Here is a 22548-nt window from a genome sequence, read left to right as displayed (position 1 = left end):
CACAGGTAAGTTCGATCGAGCATCACATGCTTGAAACAAAGTTGTTTACCCACAATTTTTAAAGAGGTACTAAAAATTTTGTCCGGATCATTTTTGGGGTTTAGTGTGAAATTCTGTCCGATTTGCTTTTTTCCCCCTCGCTTTTTTTTGCTGCTGTACCAAATGTACAATAACGCGTGTTCTCACATAGATTTGGAAAAGTATACAGTACATCTGTCTTTTTTAACACTAGAAGTCCCAGAGAGGGGTCATTTAACATTTCTACCATTGGAACCCTAAGGAGCTCGAAATTCCTGGGACTTCTAGTGTTAATGGGAAGAAGAATGGAGGACAATACTCACTGCAGCTTCTGCTTCTTGCTTCTTCTTTAGGATGTCAGACGCGGAGCTTTCCCTCTGCTTCTCCAATTCTCTGTCAGGATAAAAAAAAGCCAAAGCTTGACTGTACAGAAGTTGTTAGCAGACTCAGATCATAAGGAAGGTAGAGAGAGGGGCCCGGATGAGAGGATTCTACTGTAATTTTTAGATGAAAAAAAGTCCACTAAAAAAAACAAAACATTCCGACTGGTTGTGTTGGAAAACATCCCGACTTCTACCTCATGTTAGTGACATTACACTTAAGTAAGAACCAATTAAATGACCAAAAAATATAAATGGTAGCTACACTCATTCAATAATAAAAACCTATAAAGATGTGAGTGAACAAGCCAGATAAAAATATATATTCTTTATTGAAAATTTGATTAAAACAAACATATAAGAACAAACAATGATAAGGACACATTCAAATACCCTCAGGTAGACAAAATATTAGGGCAATAAATAGCATGAATGCATAGTAGCCGTGTGTCAAAAAACCATATGAGATGGTACACCAAAAGGATCAGATGAAAGATACTTTCAATATTTCTTTAGAAAAACCAATAGTCTTTAGCTAGATGAAAATAATGTCCCGAAGGGAACATATAGGGATGAGGTATATACGGTCAATTCATGCCGAACAGAACTTTTTCTTCACTGGAAACTAGGCATGTGAGAGCCCCATTCCTATTGCCACAACATGTGGCAAGTATCAAGGGAAGTCAAAAAGAGCATATCTATAGTATCAACAGGATTGTAATCCTATAAGATGTGACCACAATGATCATAAAAATCAATCATGAATATATCAAGTGGTGAAACCACAAAGATAATTTCCCAAGTACCAACAATCCTAAAAAAGGGGACGGGATCTCAACCAGACATATGGAAATAAAGAAAATATATAAAATTTGTGCCAGAATACAACATTTCAACATCGGGGCTAGACATATGAAAACCTCATTCCCAATGCCGCAATATATGGCAAAAGTTATAGCAAGCCAAAGGGGCCATAGCTGCAGTATCAACAATTGTAAACCTTTAAAAGGTGACCAAGCCGGCCATAAGAACCGATTATTTTCTACCCTCAGGTTAATATCTTGTAGGTGTGTGGGGGTATTTTCTACCCTCAGGTTAATATCTTGTAGGTGTGTGGGGGTATTTTCTACCCTCAGGTTAATATCTTGTAGGTGTGTGGGGGTATTTTCTACCCTCAGGTTAATATCTTGTAGGTGTGTGGGGGTATTTTCTACCCTCAGGTTAATATCTTGTAGGTGTGTGTCTCCTGTGGGCTTATTACCTTGTGTTAAGGTTGGTTCTTATGGCCAGCTTGGTCACCTTTTAAAGGTTTACAATTGTTGATACTGCAGCTATGGCCCCTTTGGCTTGCTATAACGTTTGCCATATATTGCGGCATTGGGAATGAGGTTTTCATATGTCTAGCCCCGATGTTGAAATGTTGTATTCTGGCACAAATTTTATATATTTTCTTTATTTCCATATGTCTGGTTGAGATCCCGTCCCCTTTTTTAGGATTGTTGGTACTTGGGAAATTATCTTTGTGGTTTCACCACTTGATATATTCATGATTGATTTTTATGATCATTGTGCTCACATCTTATAGGATTACAATCCTGTTGATACTATAGATATGCTCTTTTTGACTTCCCTTGATACTTGCCACATGTTGTGGCAATAGGAATGGGGCTCTCACATGCCTAGTTTCCAGTGAAGAAAAAGTTCTGTTCGGCATGAATTGACCGTATATACCTCATCCCTATATGTTCCCTTCGGGACATTATTTTCATCTAGCTAAAGACTATTGGTTTTTCTAAAGAAATATTGAAAGTATCTTTCATCTGATCCTTTTGGTGTACCATCTCATATGGTTTTTTGACACACGGCTACTATGCATTCATGCTATTTATTGCCCTAATATTTTGTCTACCTGAGGGTATTTGAATGTGTCCTTATCATTGTTTGTTCTTATATGTTTGTTTTAATCAAATTTTCAGTAAAGAATATATATTTTTATCTGGCTTGTTCACTCACATCTTTATAGGTTTTTATTACACTTAAGTAGTTTTCATTTATAGTAAGGATCCATTTTAAGCACGATTTTGTTTAAAGCGGCACGCCAGACTTTTTTTTTTCCCCTGTACACTGCTGTAAATTTTTATCGCAGTATTTAGTGTCATTTATAGGTAGTCTGCTGAAATGGTTTCTTCTTTTCTACTGATAACTTTCCACTAGTGCAGCCTATTTTTCCTATGATGCTTTTAATACAAGTTCAGCCTTTCTATCCCGTCTCCTGCATGTGATGGGGTTCTTCCCGTCAGCTCTTAGAAGCAGGAGGCAGGGGAAAGAATGATGAAATACATCTCCACTGGAGATCTGCACAAAGCGCTCACTGCAAGTGTGAGTCAGGGCAGTTTAATAAGTCTGCACTGTATTGATTCACCTAGTAACTCATTACATTGGAGCACAGGTAAATGGGGAAAGGAGGGGTCTGACAGTCGCCAGGCAGAATTCTATAGGTGATGATATTCTATACTTGATGGAAGTCAGACTGACATTGTGTCTTCATGGAGGAGCATGTATGGGACCGGCTTCCAGACTGACAGCCAGAGATGTCCATAAAGAAGGGCCGGGGATGGATATTTGCAAATTAGTTGGTATGAAACAAATTACACAGTTAAAGGGAACCTGTCACCGGTTTTTCGGCATATAAGCTGCGGCCACTACCAGTGGGCTCTTATATACAGTATTCTAACATGCTGTATATAAGAGCCCAGGCCACTGTGAAGAACATAAACACTTAATAATACTCACCTAACGGTCGCTGCAGTGGAGTTGGGTCATATGGGCGTCTCTGTTGTCCGTAGCCGGCGCTGCCTCTTTCGGCCATCTTCATCCTCCTTCTTCTGTAGCCACGTCTACATCATCCACACTCGCTGGCATTGAGATCCTGCGCAGGTGCAGTTTGATCTGCCCTGAGGAGGGCAGATCGAAGTATTGTAGTGCGCCTGCACAGGACCAGTGATTATGTATGACGTAAGCCGCGTTATGCACACAGGCTTCAGAAGGAAGACTAAGATGGCCGAAAGAGGAGGCGCCGACACCTGAGAACAGAGACACCCATATGGCACAACCCCACCGCACCGACCGTTAGGTGAGTATTATAAAGTGTTTTTTATGTTCTACACAGCGGCCTGGGCTCTTATATACAGCATGTTAGAATCCTGTATATAAGAGCCCGGTGGTGGACGCAGTTTATATGCAGAGAAACCGGTGACAGGTTCCCTTTAATACACCACTGGTGAGTTTACAATATGTTTAAAAAAACAAAAGCAAAAAACATTTGTGTATTGCTACTATAAGCAGCATTTTATTTTGTATATGTTTGTCACCTAAAGTACTGTGCAAAAGTTTTAGGCAGGTGTGGTACAAATGCTGTAGTGTTAAAAGATCATTTTTATCAATTAACAAAATGCAAAGGGAGTGAACAAAAGGGAAATGTAAATCACAGCCATGTTTGGTGACTGCCACTTGCCTTCAAAGCAGCATCAATTCTAGATACATCAGTACAGGGAAGGCTGTTCCAACATGATGGAGAATTAACCAAGATTTGTAGTTAGCTCTCCAAGATGTTTAGAACCCCGTTCCAGGTTGATTTCTCCCTAAAAAACGTTCACAATTGTATCCAGAAGAACTGATGATGTTTTGAACGCAAAGGGCACTCACCAAAGATTGATTTGTTCATTGACTTGCATTTTAATTAATAAAAAAAAATCCATCAGCACTTCTAATATTGAGATCATTCTTACTGCACAGCATTTTTACCACACCCGCCTAAAACATTTCTACAGTACTATATGTACCAAAATCATTCACACTGTAAGTTACATCCTGTATTATACTCTAGTGCTGCACTCACTATTCTGCTCATTACATATTATATAATACATATAATACAATATTCATTATATATTAATCCCAAGTTCCATCTTGTATGTTTGGTTTGTGGATGAGTTTGTTGATGGTTTCCAATGACATATCCTGTGTGATACTGTCTTCTGAGCGGTGTATCTAATCCTCTCCTGTGTGATATTATCTGCTGAGACGTGTATCTAATCCTATCCTGTGTGATACTGTCTGCAGGGCTGTGTATCTAATCCTCTCCTGTGTGATACTGTGTGCAGGGCTGCGTATCTAATCCTGTGTGATACTGTCTGCATGGCTGTGTATCTAATCCTCTCCTGTATGATACTGTGCTGAGCCATGTATCTAATCCTATCCTGTGTGATACTGTCTGCTGAGCTGTGTATCTAATCCTCTCCTGTGTGATACTGTGCTGATCCATGTATCTAATGTCTGCATGGCTGTGTATCTAATCCTGTCCTGTGTGATACTGTCTGCTGAGCTGTGTATCTAATCCTATCCTGTGTGATACTGTCTGCTGAGCTGTGTATCTAATCCTCTCCTGTGTGATACTGTCTGCTGAGCTGTGTATCTAATCCTATCCTGTGTGATACTCCTGCTGTCCTTGGTGACACTTTAGACATTTCTGGACACCAACAAAATGGCTCTGCACTGTGTCTCTACATGCCATTCTCTGTTATCTGTTGTAAACACTCAGATTAGGAGGGGGGAGGCGTGCCATCACACACAGGAGAGCAGACTCCACCCACTTTACTGCAGCTTTAATGTGAGCTTTTTCTACAGTGGGATTTCTGTAGGATTTCAGAAGCTGCTCCCCCTAGTGTTTAACAGTGGAAAATATCAATTTTTTTTTTTTTTTTTGCTCAATTAAAAATAATATTTAAACGAAACATTAAAACATTACTTTACATTTTTTCAGTTACAGAAATGTTTGTTTTTTTTTTTTTACGACACTTTCCCTTTAACCACTTAGCTAATCTTCTAGACTGTATAGGGACAGTATTTTTACATCAGATTATCATTTAAATCCTTAAAGGGGCATTCCCATCTCCAAAAATCTTTCCCTATATGTAGTAGACGTAATACTATTAGCAGTGGGTCTGACCTGAGGGGTTGTAATCGGGCAGTATACAAGTAGGTCAGGGGTGGGTTAAAACCCCCTTTGGAGGGAGGTGGGACAGTACAGGTAGACCGAATCTAGCCAAGATACTGAGCCTCAGGTGAGAACAGTAGTGATTTGTTATAGCACTGGCAAAATGATAGTTTGTATATTTTATGGCATATTGTGGTTGTGTATAGGGGGAGGTTGGGGTGGAGGTTAATTGAGATTGTTTTTTTGCTGTTTTATATATTTTCTGATTTAAAAAATAAAAAAACAATATTAGCAGATACCTCCAATTAGAAATGTAGTATAGTTCTGATTAGCTAGGTCTCTTACCTTATGTGCAGGGCATTGCAGGATGTTACATAGCCATGGTTGCAACCACTCATACAGTTAGTTGCTCGTGGTCATAACCATGGATACCTAAGGGCCCCTGCAATGCCCTGCACTTGAGGTAAGTGACATCGTTAATCAGGACAACTATACTACATTTGTAATTGGAGGTATTTGGTAATATTATTATTATTACTACACCTACTACATATTAGGATAGGATCTTGGAAATTGGAATAACCCTTTAATTAAAGAAAGAAGTTCCCAGAATGCAATTCACCAGAATAAGGGCTGTGCAGGGAGTGCAGCTCTGGAATATAACACAGGATCAGTACAGGAGAAGTAATATATGCACACAGTGACTGCACCAGCAGAATAGTGAATGCAGCTCTGGAGTATAATACAGGATGTAACTCAGCATCAGTACAGGATAAGTAATGTATGTACACAGTGACTGTACTAGCAGAATAGTGAGTGCAGCTCTGGAGTATAATACAGGATGTAACTCAGTATCAGTACAGGATAAGTAATGTAATGTATGTGCACAGTGACTGCACCAGCAGAATAGTGAGTGCAGCTCTGGAGTATAATACAGGATGTAACTCAGCATCAGTACAGGATAAGTAATGTAATGTATGTGCACAGTGACTGCACCAGCAGAATAGTGAGTGCAGCTCTGGAGTATAATACAGGATGTAACTCAGGATCAGTACAGGATAAGTAATGTAATGTATGTACACAGTGACTGCACCAGCAGAATAGTGAGTGCAGCTCTGGAGTATAATACAGGATGTAACTCAGGATCAGTACAGGATAAGTTATATATTTAAAAAGCTATGGGCATCTATAAATAATGGAGGCCTCACTGACCATGGAGCCGCTCATTGAGGAGGCCACAAGGATGACCGCTGGGGTTGACTGAGTCCCCTCTTCATTCATTCCATGGATTCGGTGGGATAGGTGCAGTTACTATTATGCCATGAATGTTTCACATGGAAATACCTCATTAATAGTAGGCATCTTAACCACCACCCAGGTATTACTAAAACTGGCAGGATAAACGTCTTAACAATTAGCTGATAAGTCAGGGACATGTACGTCTAAGTTTGTGGGGAGAAGTTTTAAGCAAACACTTGACCAACTTATTTGGCCACTTTAGCTATAGGAAAAAAAAAAGCTGAGTATTAATGCAAATGTGCTTTTTCTTGCCCATAGAGGAGCTGTCTGGGTGAGTTATAGGATGAGCCATGGCGAGGTACTTACTTCTCTTTCTGTGCCTTGAGGTAAGGCTTGATGATAAGCCGATGCATCGCTACATAGATAATAAGGGGCCCCACAGTGGCGTAAAACACCGCACTCGGTAGAAGCTGATCTGTCAGGTGAATGGGGAAGAAATATGTCTGACTGGCTCTATTCAACCTGGAATAAAGAAGAGCGGGAACAGATTAATAGAAACCGTCTGCGGGGCTCCGAGCCACCAAACAAGCCGTAATTTATACTCCGCAACCAATGCTGGATCTCATCTGACCTCGAGAGCAAAACTTGATACATCTATTATCCCCGGCCCGGTAATAGGTGCGCGGCTAATAAGTAGCTGCTGGTCAGCCTGAACGCCGCCACCATCTATCTGAAGAAACGCCGGCCTATAAAATAACGGCCTCAATAACACAAATTCTACATTCCTCACACAAGGACGCATACTTCTTAAGGAGAACTCTGTGCAGCCGATTACAATTAGTCAGGTTAATGCTGCGGCCGTCGTTACAATGCCCCCTTGTGGCAGAAAATCAAATACACAGTACTATTATATTCAAAAGGATAAAAAAAAAACAATACATAAGTGTGGCAACTGAAGGCAGAAAAATGACATTTAATGACACATTTTTCCCATTTTTTTTCCTCCTGTATAACGAAAACAGACATCAGAACAAGACATGTACAGAGAGAAATACATTACATCTGTAGGGTGCACAAAAATGGAGATTTCCTGCAAATATTTGTGTAATCATCTGATAATCATGTCAGGACCTGACAATTCTAGAAGAGCAGCGCTGTACAGACATGGCTGATCTCCGCCTGCAGAGGCAGTCTGTACAGAGCACTGCTGCATCAAGCTCCTTCTTCTGATTGACCTATATGTTGTGCTCCCGCGCTCATTAAAAAGATGTTCTGCAACAGCAGTAAAATATGTTATAAAGTTCTATGCCCCAGCTCATCCATATCATTATAACTCCCACATCAGCTGCTGCAGAACCACATAACCCACACCTCAGCTGCTGTAGAAACTCATACAGCTCAGCTGCTGCAGCTAATTATACCTCACACCTCAGCTGCTGCAGAACTTCATCATACAAACCTCAGCTGCTGCAGAATCTCATACACCTCAACTCCTCTCAATCATTATAATTCACACTTCAGCTGTTGCAGAACCTTATCATACAAACCTCAGCTGCTGCAGAATCTTATAACCAAACCTCAGCTGCTGCAGAACCTCACACAACTCAGCTCCTCCCAATCATAACTCACACCTCAGCTGCTGAACCTCATCATACACACCTTAGCTGCTGCAGAACCTCATATACTTTAGTTGCTGAAGAACCTCATCATACACACTTTAGCTGCTGCAGAACCTCATACACCTCAGCTTCTCCCAATCATTATAACGCACCTCAGCTGCTGCAGAACCTCATCATACAAACTTTAGCTGCTGCAGAAACTCATACATCTCAGCTGCTGCAGAACCTCACACACCTCAGCTGCTGCAGATCATGCACCTTCCTCAGCTGCTGCAGAACCTCATGCACCTGAGCTGCTGCAGAGCCTCATACACCTCAACTGCTGCAGACTCTTATAATACACACCTCAGCTGCTGCAGAACCTCATATTGGACACCTCATCTGGGTGTACCTTGGAAGAGTTAAACAGCAGCAGTATTACAGTAAATAATTTCCTTGGTGCTGTGCCTCTCATGGCCTTCCTCTGTGAGTTACATGACATTAGAGGATAACTTACTTGACTTTTAGCGATACTCCCTGTGGCACGCCGACGCTCACTGTGGCTCCTAATACACTGTGCCTAGAGATCTTCCTCTCTGCGCCGTACTCCACCACCGCTCCGAAGAAGCCTGCCCTGACACACAGGAGAAACAGCGGCTGTTTGTAGTACAATATCATGGATCTTTATTAACACAGCAAAGAATAAAGGTGGCTCACGCCTAAGGGCTATCACCAAACGCTCATTCTGACAGCGCGCTCCCCCGACCCCTCCAAAGACCCTAGTGCTCGGCACCTTCCTGAGTTCCCGTGCTCAGAACTGCGGAGATAAGTGACTTATTCTAACAGTCTGATCCTTATCTTCACAAAATAATATCGGTCGGGGATGAGATGGTCAGCCCGTAGTGCCAGAATGGTCTGATTTTCCTCTAATAAGTATAAGGGGGAATGTATTGCAACCCATGCTCTTGCAGGCAACTACAAAGTCCAGCAAGTCCTGACAATGTGAGTTTTTCACCAGTCGGAGTGGCAGGGGTTGCAAAGCAATGCTCGTGAGGGAGCAGGCAAGCATCACTAATAGAGCCTTCTCCTTCAAAGAAATAAAATTTCACAAAAATCCCCACCCCCGTCAATTAACCAGTTTTGCCTTTTGGTCTAAGCGATCCGCTGTAAATGCCCCAACTCCCTGGGAACCTGTTAGGAGTCGGAGCGATCAATAAGTTCAGTCCCTGGAGTGGCAAGCTCTTGACTTCACTCCTCACGCCACTGACATTGAAGGGATTAAGCAACACATGAATCAATTGGTGGAGAGAAAAATAATCACAATGTTATTAGCAGAGCACCACAGGGTTAATCCTAATTGGATTGCAATAGGCTCATAATTCACTGTCAGCGCATCGACCGATACGTGGGGCCAGAATAGATACAGCGTGGAGGAGAAGAACGCCACTATTCTCATTTTTACAGGCCTGACACCGGGTGATGAAATGAGCACATTGATAGCAAGGACTAATCCCCGGACGTTACGGCTATGAGGCTTCTACAATAACTACAGCTGCAGCCTCATATATCTCAATAGCCATCAAAGAGCTACAATAAAAGGTGCGACTGACGAGGCCTTGTAGGTTTGATATGGAGAACATCAAAACTACACATATATTAATGGAGTAGGGAAAAAAAAAGCGGTGGGGGGGACAAAATAGTCAAAATGTAGCATAAGCATCTCAAAATTATAAGTGTAACATAAGTGGCGGTAATAAAATATATATATAAAAAAACAAACAAACCATATATGTGTGCTAAGGCACCAACAGGGTGTGGTTACATCTACGCTTTTTGTGCTGCACCCAGGGCTGTGGAGTCGGAGTACATTTTGGTGGAGTCGGATTCGGTATAAAATGGACCGACTCCGACAATATATAATAAATTGGGGACAGGAGTTCAATGCAAAATGTGCTGAATATATTTTCATAGGAATTTACGAAAGTTATGAAATGTCCTATAAATGTCTGTTCTATTCCTGATCTAAGGCTACATTTACACAGCGCTATTGCTGCGTTTTTTGAGGATACGTTTTTCAGCTGCAAAAGCAGATCAGCTTTTTAAAAAACCGCATCACCTGAAAGGTTTTTGAGCTCATAGATAATGTTTTCAATAGCAAAAGCAGATTAGAAAAATAACGGACAATGCTTCAAACATGATAAGTACAATTAAACTGATGAATGGGAGTAATGAACAACAGCTAGAAGAAAACTTAGGATTCAGTATGTTAGAGATGGAGCCACAGTGCTGCTCATGTAACTGAGGAACAAACAGATATTACAACAGCGGAACAGCAAAATGATACTTTAGAATTAGATGATCTTGTTGAAGCGGCTTCAAAACACTTTCATATTCATCACTTGCGCTGTGTTGTGCACACGCTGCAGCTGGCAATAAGAGATAGTCTGCAAGAGGGACATGCTGAAAATCTGATTGAAAAAATTACGAAATTGGTTATTGCCACCAGAACCCCTAAAATTGATTCCATCTTGAAGAGACATGCTGGGAAAGGGACAATTGTCGATCAAGCCAATCGGTGGAGCAGCACTTATGTAATGATTGAGCGATTGCTTGAACTAAAACCGTTTCTTATAGATGTGGCGAACCCTCACGTAACCCTAAATGAAGGTCAATGGACACAGGTGGCTGAATTGAAGGAATTACTTAATCACCCATTTATCGTGACTGAAAAATTACAAGCTGAGGATTTAACTCCTGGCATTTTCATAAGGGAGTGGAAGAACTTGCTATTTTGCCTGTCCCTAAGAGGATGTTAAATCGCAGATGGCATTTCTGCTTCAATGAAACAGAGAGAGACACAGCTATTGGAAAATAAAATACTTCTGGCAGCTGTTTATGTGGACCCAAATCATCATATACTGCTTGATGATCAACAGCTTACTAACGGAAAAGAAGCTCTGACTGAGGTAGCAGTTAGGATGAGTGGCCTACAGGACTGCCAGGCGCAAAAGGACTTGGGTCCTGACAGTGCTACTGCTGCCATATCTTCATCCTCATCAGATGAGGAGTTTAACTTTGACAAATATTTGGATGACATGGAACAGGCAAAGCATTGCTGCAAGGAAAAAGATTTCACTCCGTCTCCTATAGCAGCATATTGACCAGATTTCTGCAAATTTTTTCACGTGCGTTCGAAGAAATAGAAAAATTCAACCGTTCATCAAAACTGACTGTGCATGAGGCAATTCCTTTATACCCGGAAATTGTTAGAGATGTCGCCCATGTGGTTATGGCTTTGCCTCCAATACAAGTTAGTGTAGAGAGGTTGTTCTCTAGCCTTAAAATTATTAGGTCAGATTTGAGGTCATCTGCGAAGGAGGATCTGATGGAGGCAATTCTATTTCTTACAACAAATTCATAGACTGCACAAATGTTATTTAGTATGTTTTACCACAGTTGAAAACTGCTTTTTGCCACTTACGTAGTTTATTACATTAGTGTTATATAATGTGTATATATATATATATATATATATATATATATATATATATATATATATATATATATATATATATATATATATATATATATATAATCTATATCACATAGTGTATTACATATTTACAATTTATTACAGGTTTTTTGTGTTCTAAAGTTGTATTCCAATAAATATATTTTATGTTCTATCTACCATAAATATCTTGATTATTGTATCATAAAAATGATTAAATGATGTTCACATTGTTTGTACTACAATACATTTTTCACTTAAATATAAGCAATATATGTGGGAGTCGGAGTCGCAGGTTTGGCTTACAGACTCCACAGCCCTGGCTACACCTGCCCAATAATTTAACTTTAGGAAAAGAAGAGAAAGAAGCGCCCCCTGTGTGATACACGTTCACGGAGGTGAGGAGGAATGTGAGGAGAAACTCACTCACCGGGGCAGGTTATGTGCGGCACAACCACGTGAAGGAATTTAGAGGACTTTGTTGTGGCTGCTGCTCCGGCTGCTGACTCGCATCAGATAGGGGGGGCAATTTTACGGGAGAAGAAAGAAATATCCGGTGACCCCCGGACAGTGACACTGGGAGAAATAATTCCATGTGGTGCGTGGAAGGATTTGCAGACTATTGGGATATGTAACGCGTTTTGGTATAGATGCAGTGTTTTTCCAGAAATAAGACAATGTCTTATACTTTTTTTTTACCCTGAAAAAAGCGCTAGGGCTTATTTTCGGGTAGGGCTCATTCTTCGGGAAACATGGTTGGGGGTAAGTTCCCTTCCCAGGAGACTCATACTTACCGGACCCTAGACGCCTGTGTGGCTCTCAGGTCTTCCTACGATTCTTCGGCGGGCGCTCCCAGCAGGTCCTCTCTTGCTTCTGGTCAGCACTCACACACATCAGATCACGCGCACACACACAATCATACTCATACACACTCACCACATCAGGTGATACCGATTGCTTCCAGCCAGCAGGGGAAGATGGGATGCAGTGCAGTGGAGCACATTGAGGACTCGGTGGTGGAAGGCATCAATGCGTTCCACCGCAGGTCCTCTGTGTGTTCACTGCACTGAGTCCCAGGATTCTCTGTTGGCCAGAGGCAATAGGTATCACTGGATGTGGTGAGTGTGTGTGCGTGATCTGATGTGTGTGCGATCTGGTGTGTGGGTTTGTGATCTGATGTGTGTGGGTGTGCAATCTGATTGTGTGATCTGATGTGTGCGATCTGATGTATGTGGGTGTGAGATCTGATGTATGTGGGTGTGCGATCTGATGTATACGAGTGTGCGATCTGATTGTGTGTGATCTGGTTGTATGCGCAATCTGATGTGTGTGGGCATGCGTTCTGATGTGTAAGGGTGTGTGATCTGATGTGGCTGGGTGTGCAAACTGATGTGTGTGGTTGTGCGTTTCGCTGCAGCTCCTCCCGCTTGGTATCTGGTATGATTGAGGGGTCTTCTGTCTTCTCTCTTTTGGGGGAGTCTGCTTTTTATAATGAAGTGTCCTGCAATATTCTCTAACTTTTTTTTTTTTTTTAAGCTGCATGGACACTTCAATACTGAACTGCGACTAGGGCTTATTCCTGGGCTAGGGTTATATTTAACCCTTGCTTCGAGAAGGCCAAAAATTCCAGCTTGGGCATTTTTTTTGGGCGGGCTCTTTTTGAAAAACACGATACTATCCCTTTCTCAGGGACGTGTTGATTGTCCCAATAGACTGCAAATCCTTGTATGCACCGCCTGGAATCATTTCCCTCAGTGGCAGCACCCGGGGATAACTGCACATTTCTTTCATCTTCCAATAATTGAGGAGCCATTGTTTTTTGCAGAATTTAGCAAAAGTGTCCATTAGGCCAGTCTACTACTACTGTAGGTATAGTGGCCGCACGGAGTGGAGAGATGGAAAACTCATCCTGGACTCTGTACATGCCATACACATGCATATCGAGCTCCTTCTCTTCACTCTGTGCCTGGATTTGGTGAAAGAGATCGGACTTTCTCTGGATGACTGTGTGCCCCATTATAACATATTCATAGACATTTGTGGTGTGAACGTGGACCTGCAGCATGCCCGTGTGCCCCAGACACCGAATGTCTCGAATAATCAGATCTTGCTACGTACTTAATGGATCCCTTTAGTCGGGTCTGATCTTCGTCGTCAAATTTGTGCTGGTAACTGACCATCGTAAAGGAATGTGGGATTCCCAGCTGAAATACAACACAGCACCAATGTGGTTACAAGACATCTGCACATAGTCATGGCAATAAAAAAAAAGTTATTTTTTATGTTTATAAAGCCTAATCACTAAGATACTGATGACTTTATAAAATACTTAAAAGTGTTTGTACCAAATTATTCCCTATCCTAAGTATAAGAGATAATCTCCTGATCTCTGGAGTCAGACCGATTTCAAGAACAGGGCTCTGGAGAGCTTGGTCTGAATGGAGCGGAGGTTGAGAATTTACCCCTTCACATCACCCACTGTCTATGAGACTACCGGAGATAGCTAAGTACAGCACTCAGCCATCTCCATCAATCTCCGAGAATGGATGAAGCAGAGGTGAACATGCTCCTTCCAGTCTCAGAGGATGGATGAAGCAGAGGTGAACATGCTCCTTCCAGTCTCAGAGGATGGATGAAGCAGAGGTGAACATGCTCCTTCCAGTCTCAGAGGATGGATGAAGCAGAGGTGAACATGCTCCTTCCAGTCTCAGAGGATGGATGAAGCAGAGGTGAACATGCTCCTTCCAGTCTCAGAGGATGGATGAAGCAGAGGTGAACATGCTCCTTCCAGTCTCAGAGGATGGATGAAGCAGAGGTGAACATGCTCCTTCCAGTCTCAGAGGATGGATGAAGCAGAGGTGAACATGCTCCTTCCAGTCTTGGAGAATGGATGAAGCAGAGGTGCACATGCTCCTCCCAGTCTCAGAGGATGGATGAAGCAGAGGTGAACATGCTCCTCCCAGTCTCAGAGGATGGATGAAGCAGAGGTGAACATGCTCCTTCCAGTCTCAGAGGATGGATGAAGCAGAGGTGAACATGCTCCTTCCAGTCTCAGAGGATGGATGAAGCAGAGGTGAACATGCTCCTTCCAGTCTCAGAGGATGGATGAAGCAGAGGTGAACATGCTCCTTCCAGTCTCGGAGAATGGATGAAGCAGAGGTGCACATGCTCCTCCCAGTCTCAGAGGATGGATGAAGCAGAGGTGAACATGGTCCTTCCAGTCTCAGAGGATGGATGAAGCAGAGGTGAACATGGTCCTTCCAGTCTCAGAGGATGGATAAAGCAGAGATGAACATGCTCCTTCCAGTCTCAGAGGATGGATGAAGCAGAGGTGCACATGCTCCTTCCAGTCTGAGAGGATGGATGAAGCAGAGGTGCCCATGCTCCTCCCAGTCTCAGAGGATGGATGAAGCAGAGGTGCACATGCTCCTTCCAGTCTCAGAGGATGGATGAAGCAGAGGTGCACATGCTCCTCCCAGTCTCAGAGGATGGATGAAGCAGAGGTGAACATGCTCCTCCCAGTCTCAGAGGATGGATGAAGCAGAGGTGAACATGCTCCTTCCAGTCTCAGAGAATGGACGAAGCAGAGGTGAACATGCTCCTTCCAGTCTCAGAGAATGGACGAAGCAGAGGTGCAAATGATCCTTCTGGTCTCCAAAGCCTCAATAGTGGAATTAGTGGTCTCTGAGCCCAGAAATCCAGAGGTTAACATGGTACAAACCCTTTATAATTGGGTGCCCATGAGGTAGAATGGTTCCGCTATGGTAATTCTAAATAATATCTACAGGCTGCATGCAGATTTTGCTGTGGATTTACCATGGACTTCATTTCTATAAAATGATGGAATCATATAAAATCTGCTGTGAAAATACTTCACATCTGTACAATATAATGATAATCCTGCCTGTGAAAAAAGTGCAGCTTAATCATTTGTCCACTAAAACCCCATTCATATAAATCGTACTGTAATTTGCAGTGGCGGGCGATCACATCCTTAGGGCTTATTCACATGTTGCATTTTTTTGCGGGGAAAATGGAGCATTTTACAGTACCAGAAAAGTGAATGAGATTTCTGAAAAATGATTTATTCTTTGTGGATTGGAACCTTTTTCTGAAAAATTATTTATTCTTTGTGGATCGGAACCTTTTTTTCTAAAAAAAAAATATTTATTCTTTGTGGATCGGAACCTTTTTCTGAAAAATTATTTATTCTTTGTGGATTGGAACCTTTTTTCTGAAAAATTATTTATTCTTTGTGGATCGGAACCTTTTTTTCTGAAAAATTATTTGTTTTTTGTGGATCGAAACCTTTTTCTGAAAAAATATTTATTGTTTGCGGATTGAAACCTTTTTCAAATCTGCAGAATGTCTAATTTTTTTTTTATTATTATTTTTACTGTGTTTTTCACCCATTAAAATAAATGAAAAATGCTTGTAAATTCATAAAAATTAAAGTAAAAAAAGAGGAAATAAGTATTTTACAAAGGTTTTTTTTTCTGACAACATTTTGCTGCACATACCCTGAGTTTGCAGATGTAGGGAACGATATTCACAAACCACCCTCTCTGGTTAGGTTCTCGAATCCGGATGGTAGTTTGCTAATTGCTTTGTTATCTATAGCCCGACATGTTTTATTATATGGATCGAAAGGTTTAAAAAGGAAAAAAAAAAAAGCTAATAAACCTTCCTTCAGCTATAAAGTCCTTGCACGATTTTTTATTTTTAATTGAAATTTTAGTTTAGCCGTATGAGTCGGCCAGCTGAGAACGAGATTAACTATCACTTTAGTCAGATGCCAGGAGTGCGATATTTAAGGATGTGTGTATAAACGGGAAGGCGAGCTGTTTAATTGCGTTGCTTACTGTGACCCTTGGTTAATGTAAAACGCGCCGGCCTGCCGTCATGGGCTGACGAGTGTGTGAGCATGGACGGTGCTGTAAGCGGCACTTAGCAGAGAGTGGTTCTTCCGCTGTCGCCGGGATCCTCTCCGCACGCAGCACCCTCATCTGCATTAGTATCTTTTACTGTAGCGCACGTTCATATTTATGGGTTTTGCAGAAAGTAATGCATCAGCCAAAATAGCCCAAAAAGGGATCATAAAATGTACATTTATTAAAGAGTGTAATTGAATGGCATAAAACATTTATATCATGGTTACAGCGATTTGGGTTTTAATTATACCCGGTCTCTCCATTTTAACTTAAGTGGAGTGGAACCAGCTCCGAAAGACGATGATCAGCGTGGAATAAGTCTCTGGCGTTTCCTGTGTGCGGCTCATATCCGGAGACGCGGCACTCATGATTTCAGCATTGATAATTAGGGTGTGTGCTGCTCATATACAATCTATTACTGGCTACTATGTGTACATTATATATGGGATTCTGCAGTCTCCGGGTCCCGACAGGCTGGGAACGATCACTTACTGTATAATTCAGGCTGCATTGTGTGATAAATTATTTTCTGGAGGCGCACTTGCTATCCTAACACAGGAAATTTATTTGCGTACTTACAGAGCTGTACAGAAGCAGACAATTCCTATGATTTAATGAAAGCATTTATTTATATCAAATGAGTACTTCAAAAATAAGTCCGATGCCACATAAAATGCTCCAATTTAGCGCTGTATTATGCCATAGGGGATGTCTGCACAGGGAGGAAGGGGAGAGTTCAGTGCCAGACAGATCAGGTTGTCAGGGCAGCACCAGCCAGCCAAGGAGGGTGGAAGGCAAGCACCAGCCAGCCAAGGAGGGTGGAGGGCAAGCACCAGCCAGCCAAGGAGGGTGGAAGGCAAGCACCAGCCAGCCAAGGAGGGTGGAGGGCAAGCACCAGCCAGCCAAGGAGGGTCGAGGGCAAGCACCAGCCAGCCAAGGAGGGTCGAGGGCAAGCACCAGCCAGCCAAGGAGGGTGGAGGTCAAGCACCAGCCAGCCAAGGAGGGTGGAGGGCAAGCACCAGCCAGCCAAGGAGGGTGGAGGGCAAGCACCAGCCAGCCAAGGAGGGTGGAGGGCAAGCACCAGCCAGCCAAGGAGGGTAGAGGGTAAGCACCAGCCAGCTAAGGAGGATGGAGGGCAAGCACCAGCCAGCCAAGGAGGGTGGAGGGCAAGCACCAGCCAGCCAAGGAGGGTAGAGGGTAAGCACCAGCCAGCTAAGGAGGATGGAGGGCAAGCACCAGCCAGCCAAGGAGGGTGGAGCGTAAGCACCAGCCAGCTAAGGGGGATGGAGGGCAAGCACCAGCCAGCCAAGGTGGGTGGAAGGCAAGCACCAGCCAGCCAAGGAGGGTGGAGGGCAAGCACCAGCCAGCCAAGGAGGGTGGAGGGCAAGCACAATCCAGCCAAGGAGGAAGGAGGGCAAGCACCAGCCAGCCAAAGAGGGTCGAGGGCAAGCACCAGCCAGCCAAGGAGGGTCGAGGGCAAGCACCAGCCAGCCAAGGAGGGTCGAGGGCAAGCACCAGCCAGCCAAGGAGGGTGGAGGTCAAGCACCAGCCAGCCAAGGAGGGTGGAGGGCAAGCACCAGCCAGCCAAGGAGGGTGGAGGGCAAGCACCAGCCAGCCAAGGAGGGTGGAGGGCAAGCACCAGCCAGCCAAGGAGGGTAGAGGGTAAGCACCAGCCAGCTAAGGAGGATGGAGGGCAAGCACCAGCCAGCCAAGGAGGGTGGAGGGCAAGCACCAGCCAGCCAAGGAGGGTAGAGGGTAAGCACCAGCCAGCTAAGGAGGATGGAGGGCAAGCACCAGCCAGCCAAGGAGGGTGGAGTGCAAGCACCAGCCAGCCAAGGAGGGTGGAGGGCAAGCACCAGCCAGCCAAGGAGAGTGGAAGGCAAGCACCAGCCAGCTAAGGAAAGGGAGGGGGCATCAGAAAGCCTAGGAAAGGGGAGGGCAGGCACCTGTCAACACAAACAGGTGGGAGGAACCGGTCTGCTCAGGAGAGGGGAGGACTGGCACAAGCTAGATCAGCAGAGAGGAGGGCAGGCACCAGCTAGATCAGCAGTGAGGAGGGCAGGCACCAACTAGATCAGCAGAGAGGAGGGAGGGCAGGCACCAACTAGATCAGCAGAGAGTAGGACAGGCAGGCAGTAGCTAGATCAGATATGAGGAGGGTAGGCACCACCTAGATCAGCAGAGAGGAGGGAAGGCACCAGCTAGATCAGAAGAGAGGAGGGCAAGCACCAGCTAGATCAGCAGAGAGAAGGGCAGGCTTTTGTAAGATGAGGAGAGAGGTGGACAGGCACCAGCTAGATCAGGAGAGAGGAGGGCAGGGATCACCTAGCTCAGGAGGGGAGGGCAGGCACCAGCTAGATCAGGAGAGGGGAATGCAGGATCCAGCTATCTCAGGAGAGGTGAGGGAAGGCATCAGCTACATCAGGAGAGGGGAAAGTAGGCACCAGCTAATCTCAGGAGAGGGAGGGCAGGCACCAGCTATAGCGGAAGGGAGGGGGGCAGGCACCAGCTATAGCGGAAGGGAGGGGGGCAGGCACCAGCTATAGCGGAAGGGAGGGGGGCAGGCACCAGCTATAGCGGAAGGGAGGGGAGCAGGCACCAGCTTTAGCGGAAGGGAGAGGGGCAGGCACCAGCTATAGCGGAAGGGAGGGGGGCAGGCACCAGCTATAGCGGAAGGGAGGGGGGCAGGCACCAGCTATAGCGGAAGGGAGGGGGGCAGGCACCAGCTATAGCGGAAAGGAGGGGGGCAGGCACCAGCTAGATCAGGAGAGAGGAGGGCAGGCATCAGCTAGATTAGAAGAGAGTAAAGGCCCCGTCACACATAACGAGATCGCTAACGAGATCGTTGCTGAGTCACAGTTTCTGTGACACAGCAGCGATCTCGCCAGCGATCTCGTTATGTGTGGCACCTATCAGCGATCAGGCCCCTGCTGTGAGATCGCTAATCGTTACCCAATAGTCGGGACCATTTTTTTCAAAGGCGATGTCCTGCTGGGCAGGACGCATCACTGTGTTTGACACTGTGTGACAGGGTCACAGTGACTGCTGAGATCGCTATACAGGTCGCTACTGCGAACTGTATCGTTATTGAGTCGTTGGTAAGGCCCGACTGTGTGACATCTCACCAGCGACCTCCCAGCGACTTACCAGCGATCCTTATCAGGTAGTATCGTTGTCGGGATCGCTGGTAAGTCGTTGTGTGTGACTGGGCCTTAAGGCAGGCACCAGCTAGATCAGAAGAGGGGAGGGCAGACACCAGCTAGATCAGAAGAGGGGAGGGCAGACACCAGCTAGATCAGAAGAGGGGAGGGCAGACACCAGCTAGATCAGAAGAGGGGAGGGCAGACACCAGCTAGATCAGAAGAGAGGAGGGTAGACACTAGCTAACCCAAGGAGACGGGAAGGCTGGCTCCAGCTACATCAGGAGAGAGGAGAGCAGCCACCAGCTGGAGGGCAAGCAGGCATTGGCTGGATCACAAGAGAGGAGGGCAGGCACTAACTAAATGAGAAGAGCGGGAGGGGGGGCACTAACTAAATCAGAAGAGCGGGGGGAGGGCACCGGCTGATCGAAGGGGGGGGGGGGCCGGCTGATCGAAGGAGGGGGCAGGCAGCAGCTAGATTAGAAGGGTGGGGGCAGGCAGCAGCCAGGTCAGGAGGGATGGGCAGGAATAAGTATGCCGAGATGTGGAGCTCAGGTAAGCTCAAGAAAGGGGAAAGGCAAGTAACAGGAGTAAGACAGTGCACATCTTGAAATCTTACAGTCCCGCACGCTCTTTGTCTCATCCTCACCTGGAAGGCCATAGTAAAGTGGCTGGTCTTTGTGTCCCGGACAATACTAGTGTTCATAGCTGACTGGATGCCCCAGCGCCACTGGATGTAACCCATCGTGTTCTTATCTAAATGCCGCGCTACCATTGTAGTGAGGCCGGGTCTGACTCCTTGGGAGGAAAACTGCAAAACGCAACTTGTAGTGAAGAAACTGGAAGAAAAGAAAAATACTAAGCAAATAAAGTTAGGGGCAACAATGTATTTTGTGCTGTGCAGTTGGAGTGACCATAGAAATACGGCAATAATTCAATAATAAAGACATTAATAGATGCAATCGGACAGTAAATCATTGTTAATTGTACAATACAGATTGCCAGACGCTCGCACCACGGCCGTGTCTTACATCGCAGTCACAATTCTGCTCGCCGTGAAGCACACTTAGCCCTGCTACATCTGTATAGGACTAAGCAGAATTTTTCGGTCCTTCGAGCAGACGCTGGGCCCTCTACTGGCTGCAGGGAGGTACTACACAACATCGGACAGATCTTTATGACAGCGGCGTCCTACATACGCAGCTGCAGAACTAGATCCAACGCGAATAATGCTGATGTTAAACAAACAGTGACCTAAATAACAAAGTCTCACATTGACACTGTTTATGGGGGTCATATCCTTATTCAGGATGGGAAATAAATTACCTCTCGCTGAAAAACGCAAACTGCCTTAAAAATTAATCTAGTGCGACCCATTTCAGCTGTGAAGGTGTGACCTTACTTTCCTGCCCAAAGGACCCTAATTATGGATTTTAAAGCTGCTGTTTAGTGCAGATGACAAAGAGAATGTGTTTCGCCACCGAGCGGGGGAGGGGGAGGCATTACTGGGCCCATCAGAGTTATGGATTAAAGACAATAAAGATTTCATCGTCAAGAGATAAATTCTGCAGGGGAAGCTAGAAATTTACTGTACATAGGACCGGCTCCTATAAACAAGAAGGAAGCTGGCCGTAAACGGGACAATTTGCCTCCGGACGCCCTCTCTGGTTGCACTGTTAATGATCAATGTAGCTTAAAGGGAACGTATGGACACATTTTTACATAAGGAATTAATGGTATGATTGTATAGGTGCTTGTCTTGCGATAAAATTAATACCGTTTGTGTAGAGATCCGATGTGCCAGTCACGAGAACTGCAGGGCACAAGCCGTATGCAAATCAGGCAGGAAGAGCACAGGGGGCGGGTCAATGCACTTGTTATTCCAAGTGCACCACACCCTTATTGTACTCCCAGTCTGATTTGTATGTAGTGTCCAGGCTAGAGCTCTCATTTTTTTTTTTTCATTTTTTCTATCAATGATATCCAGTCTTTACTTTGTATTTTTCCTTTTATTAAAGGGAACCTGTCACCAGATTTGTCACTTATGGGCTACGGCCAATACCAGTCAGCCCTTATATACAGCACTCCAGAATACTGTATATAAGAGCCCAGGCCGCTGTGTATAACCTTTATTATACTCACTTAGGGGGTGGTTGGGTCAGATAGGCGTCGCTGGTGTCGGTCCGGTCTGATGCACATCGCTGCGGTCCGGCGCCACCTTTCTTCCATCCATTGCCGTCCTTCTTCCCTGCTCCGTGTGGATGATGCCTCCTACATCATCCACACAGAGGCCTCCAATGCGCTCCTGCACATGCGAACTTTGATCTGCCCTGTTGAGGACAGCACAAAGTACTGTAATGCGCAGTCATAAGGAAAGGTCAAAGACCGCCTGCACATGCGCACTACAGTACCTTACTCTACCCTCAGCTGGATAGATCAAAGTGTACATGTGCAGAAGCTCAATGGAGGCCTCTGTGTGGACGACGCAGGATGCATCCCGCACATAAAGCTGGGAAGGACGGTGACTGCAGAAGACTGAGGAGGCAACGGACCGAGATCAGTGACGCCCGTTGGACCACACCGAGACCAGCAATGCCCATCGGACCAGACCGAGACCAGCAATGCCCATCGGACCAGACCGAGACTAGCAATGCCCATCGGACCAGACCGAGACCAGCGATGCCCATCAGACCAGACAGAGACCAGCAATGCCCATCAGACTAGACTGAGACCAG

The 22548-nt window shown here is 44.8% G+C and overlaps 1 protein-coding gene across 1 annotated transcript in view; it reads right to left on the bottom strand.

Annotated features, from left to right (window-relative positions):
* DNAJC11 (DnaJ heat shock protein family (Hsp40) member C11) overlaps positions 1 to 22548 on the bottom strand; it is a 209611-nt gene that overhangs the window by 10691 nt on the left and 176372 nt on the right. Inside the window, exons 8-12 of the mRNA XM_075328892.1 lie at positions 20463 to 20652; positions 13861 to 13946; positions 8749 to 8865; positions 7000 to 7155; positions 342 to 411 (exon numbers count right to left, since the gene is read on the bottom strand). Coding sequence (XP_075185007.1) covers positions 342 to 411; positions 7000 to 7155; positions 8749 to 8865; positions 13861 to 13946; positions 20463 to 20652 — 619 coding nt within the window. The remainder of the gene's footprint in view (positions 1 to 341; positions 412 to 6999; positions 7156 to 8748; positions 8866 to 13860; positions 13947 to 20462; positions 20653 to 22548) is intronic.

Source organism: Anomaloglossus baeobatrachus, chromosome 11 (assembly GCF_048569485.1).
Source record: "Anomaloglossus baeobatrachus isolate aAnoBae1 chromosome 11, aAnoBae1.hap1, whole genome shotgun sequence".
Classification (NCBI taxonomy): Eukaryota; Metazoa; Chordata; class Amphibia; order Anura; family Aromobatidae; genus Anomaloglossus; species Anomaloglossus baeobatrachus.
Note: the sequence above shows the minus strand (reverse complement) of the source record. Positions and strands in the feature narration are given on the sequence as shown.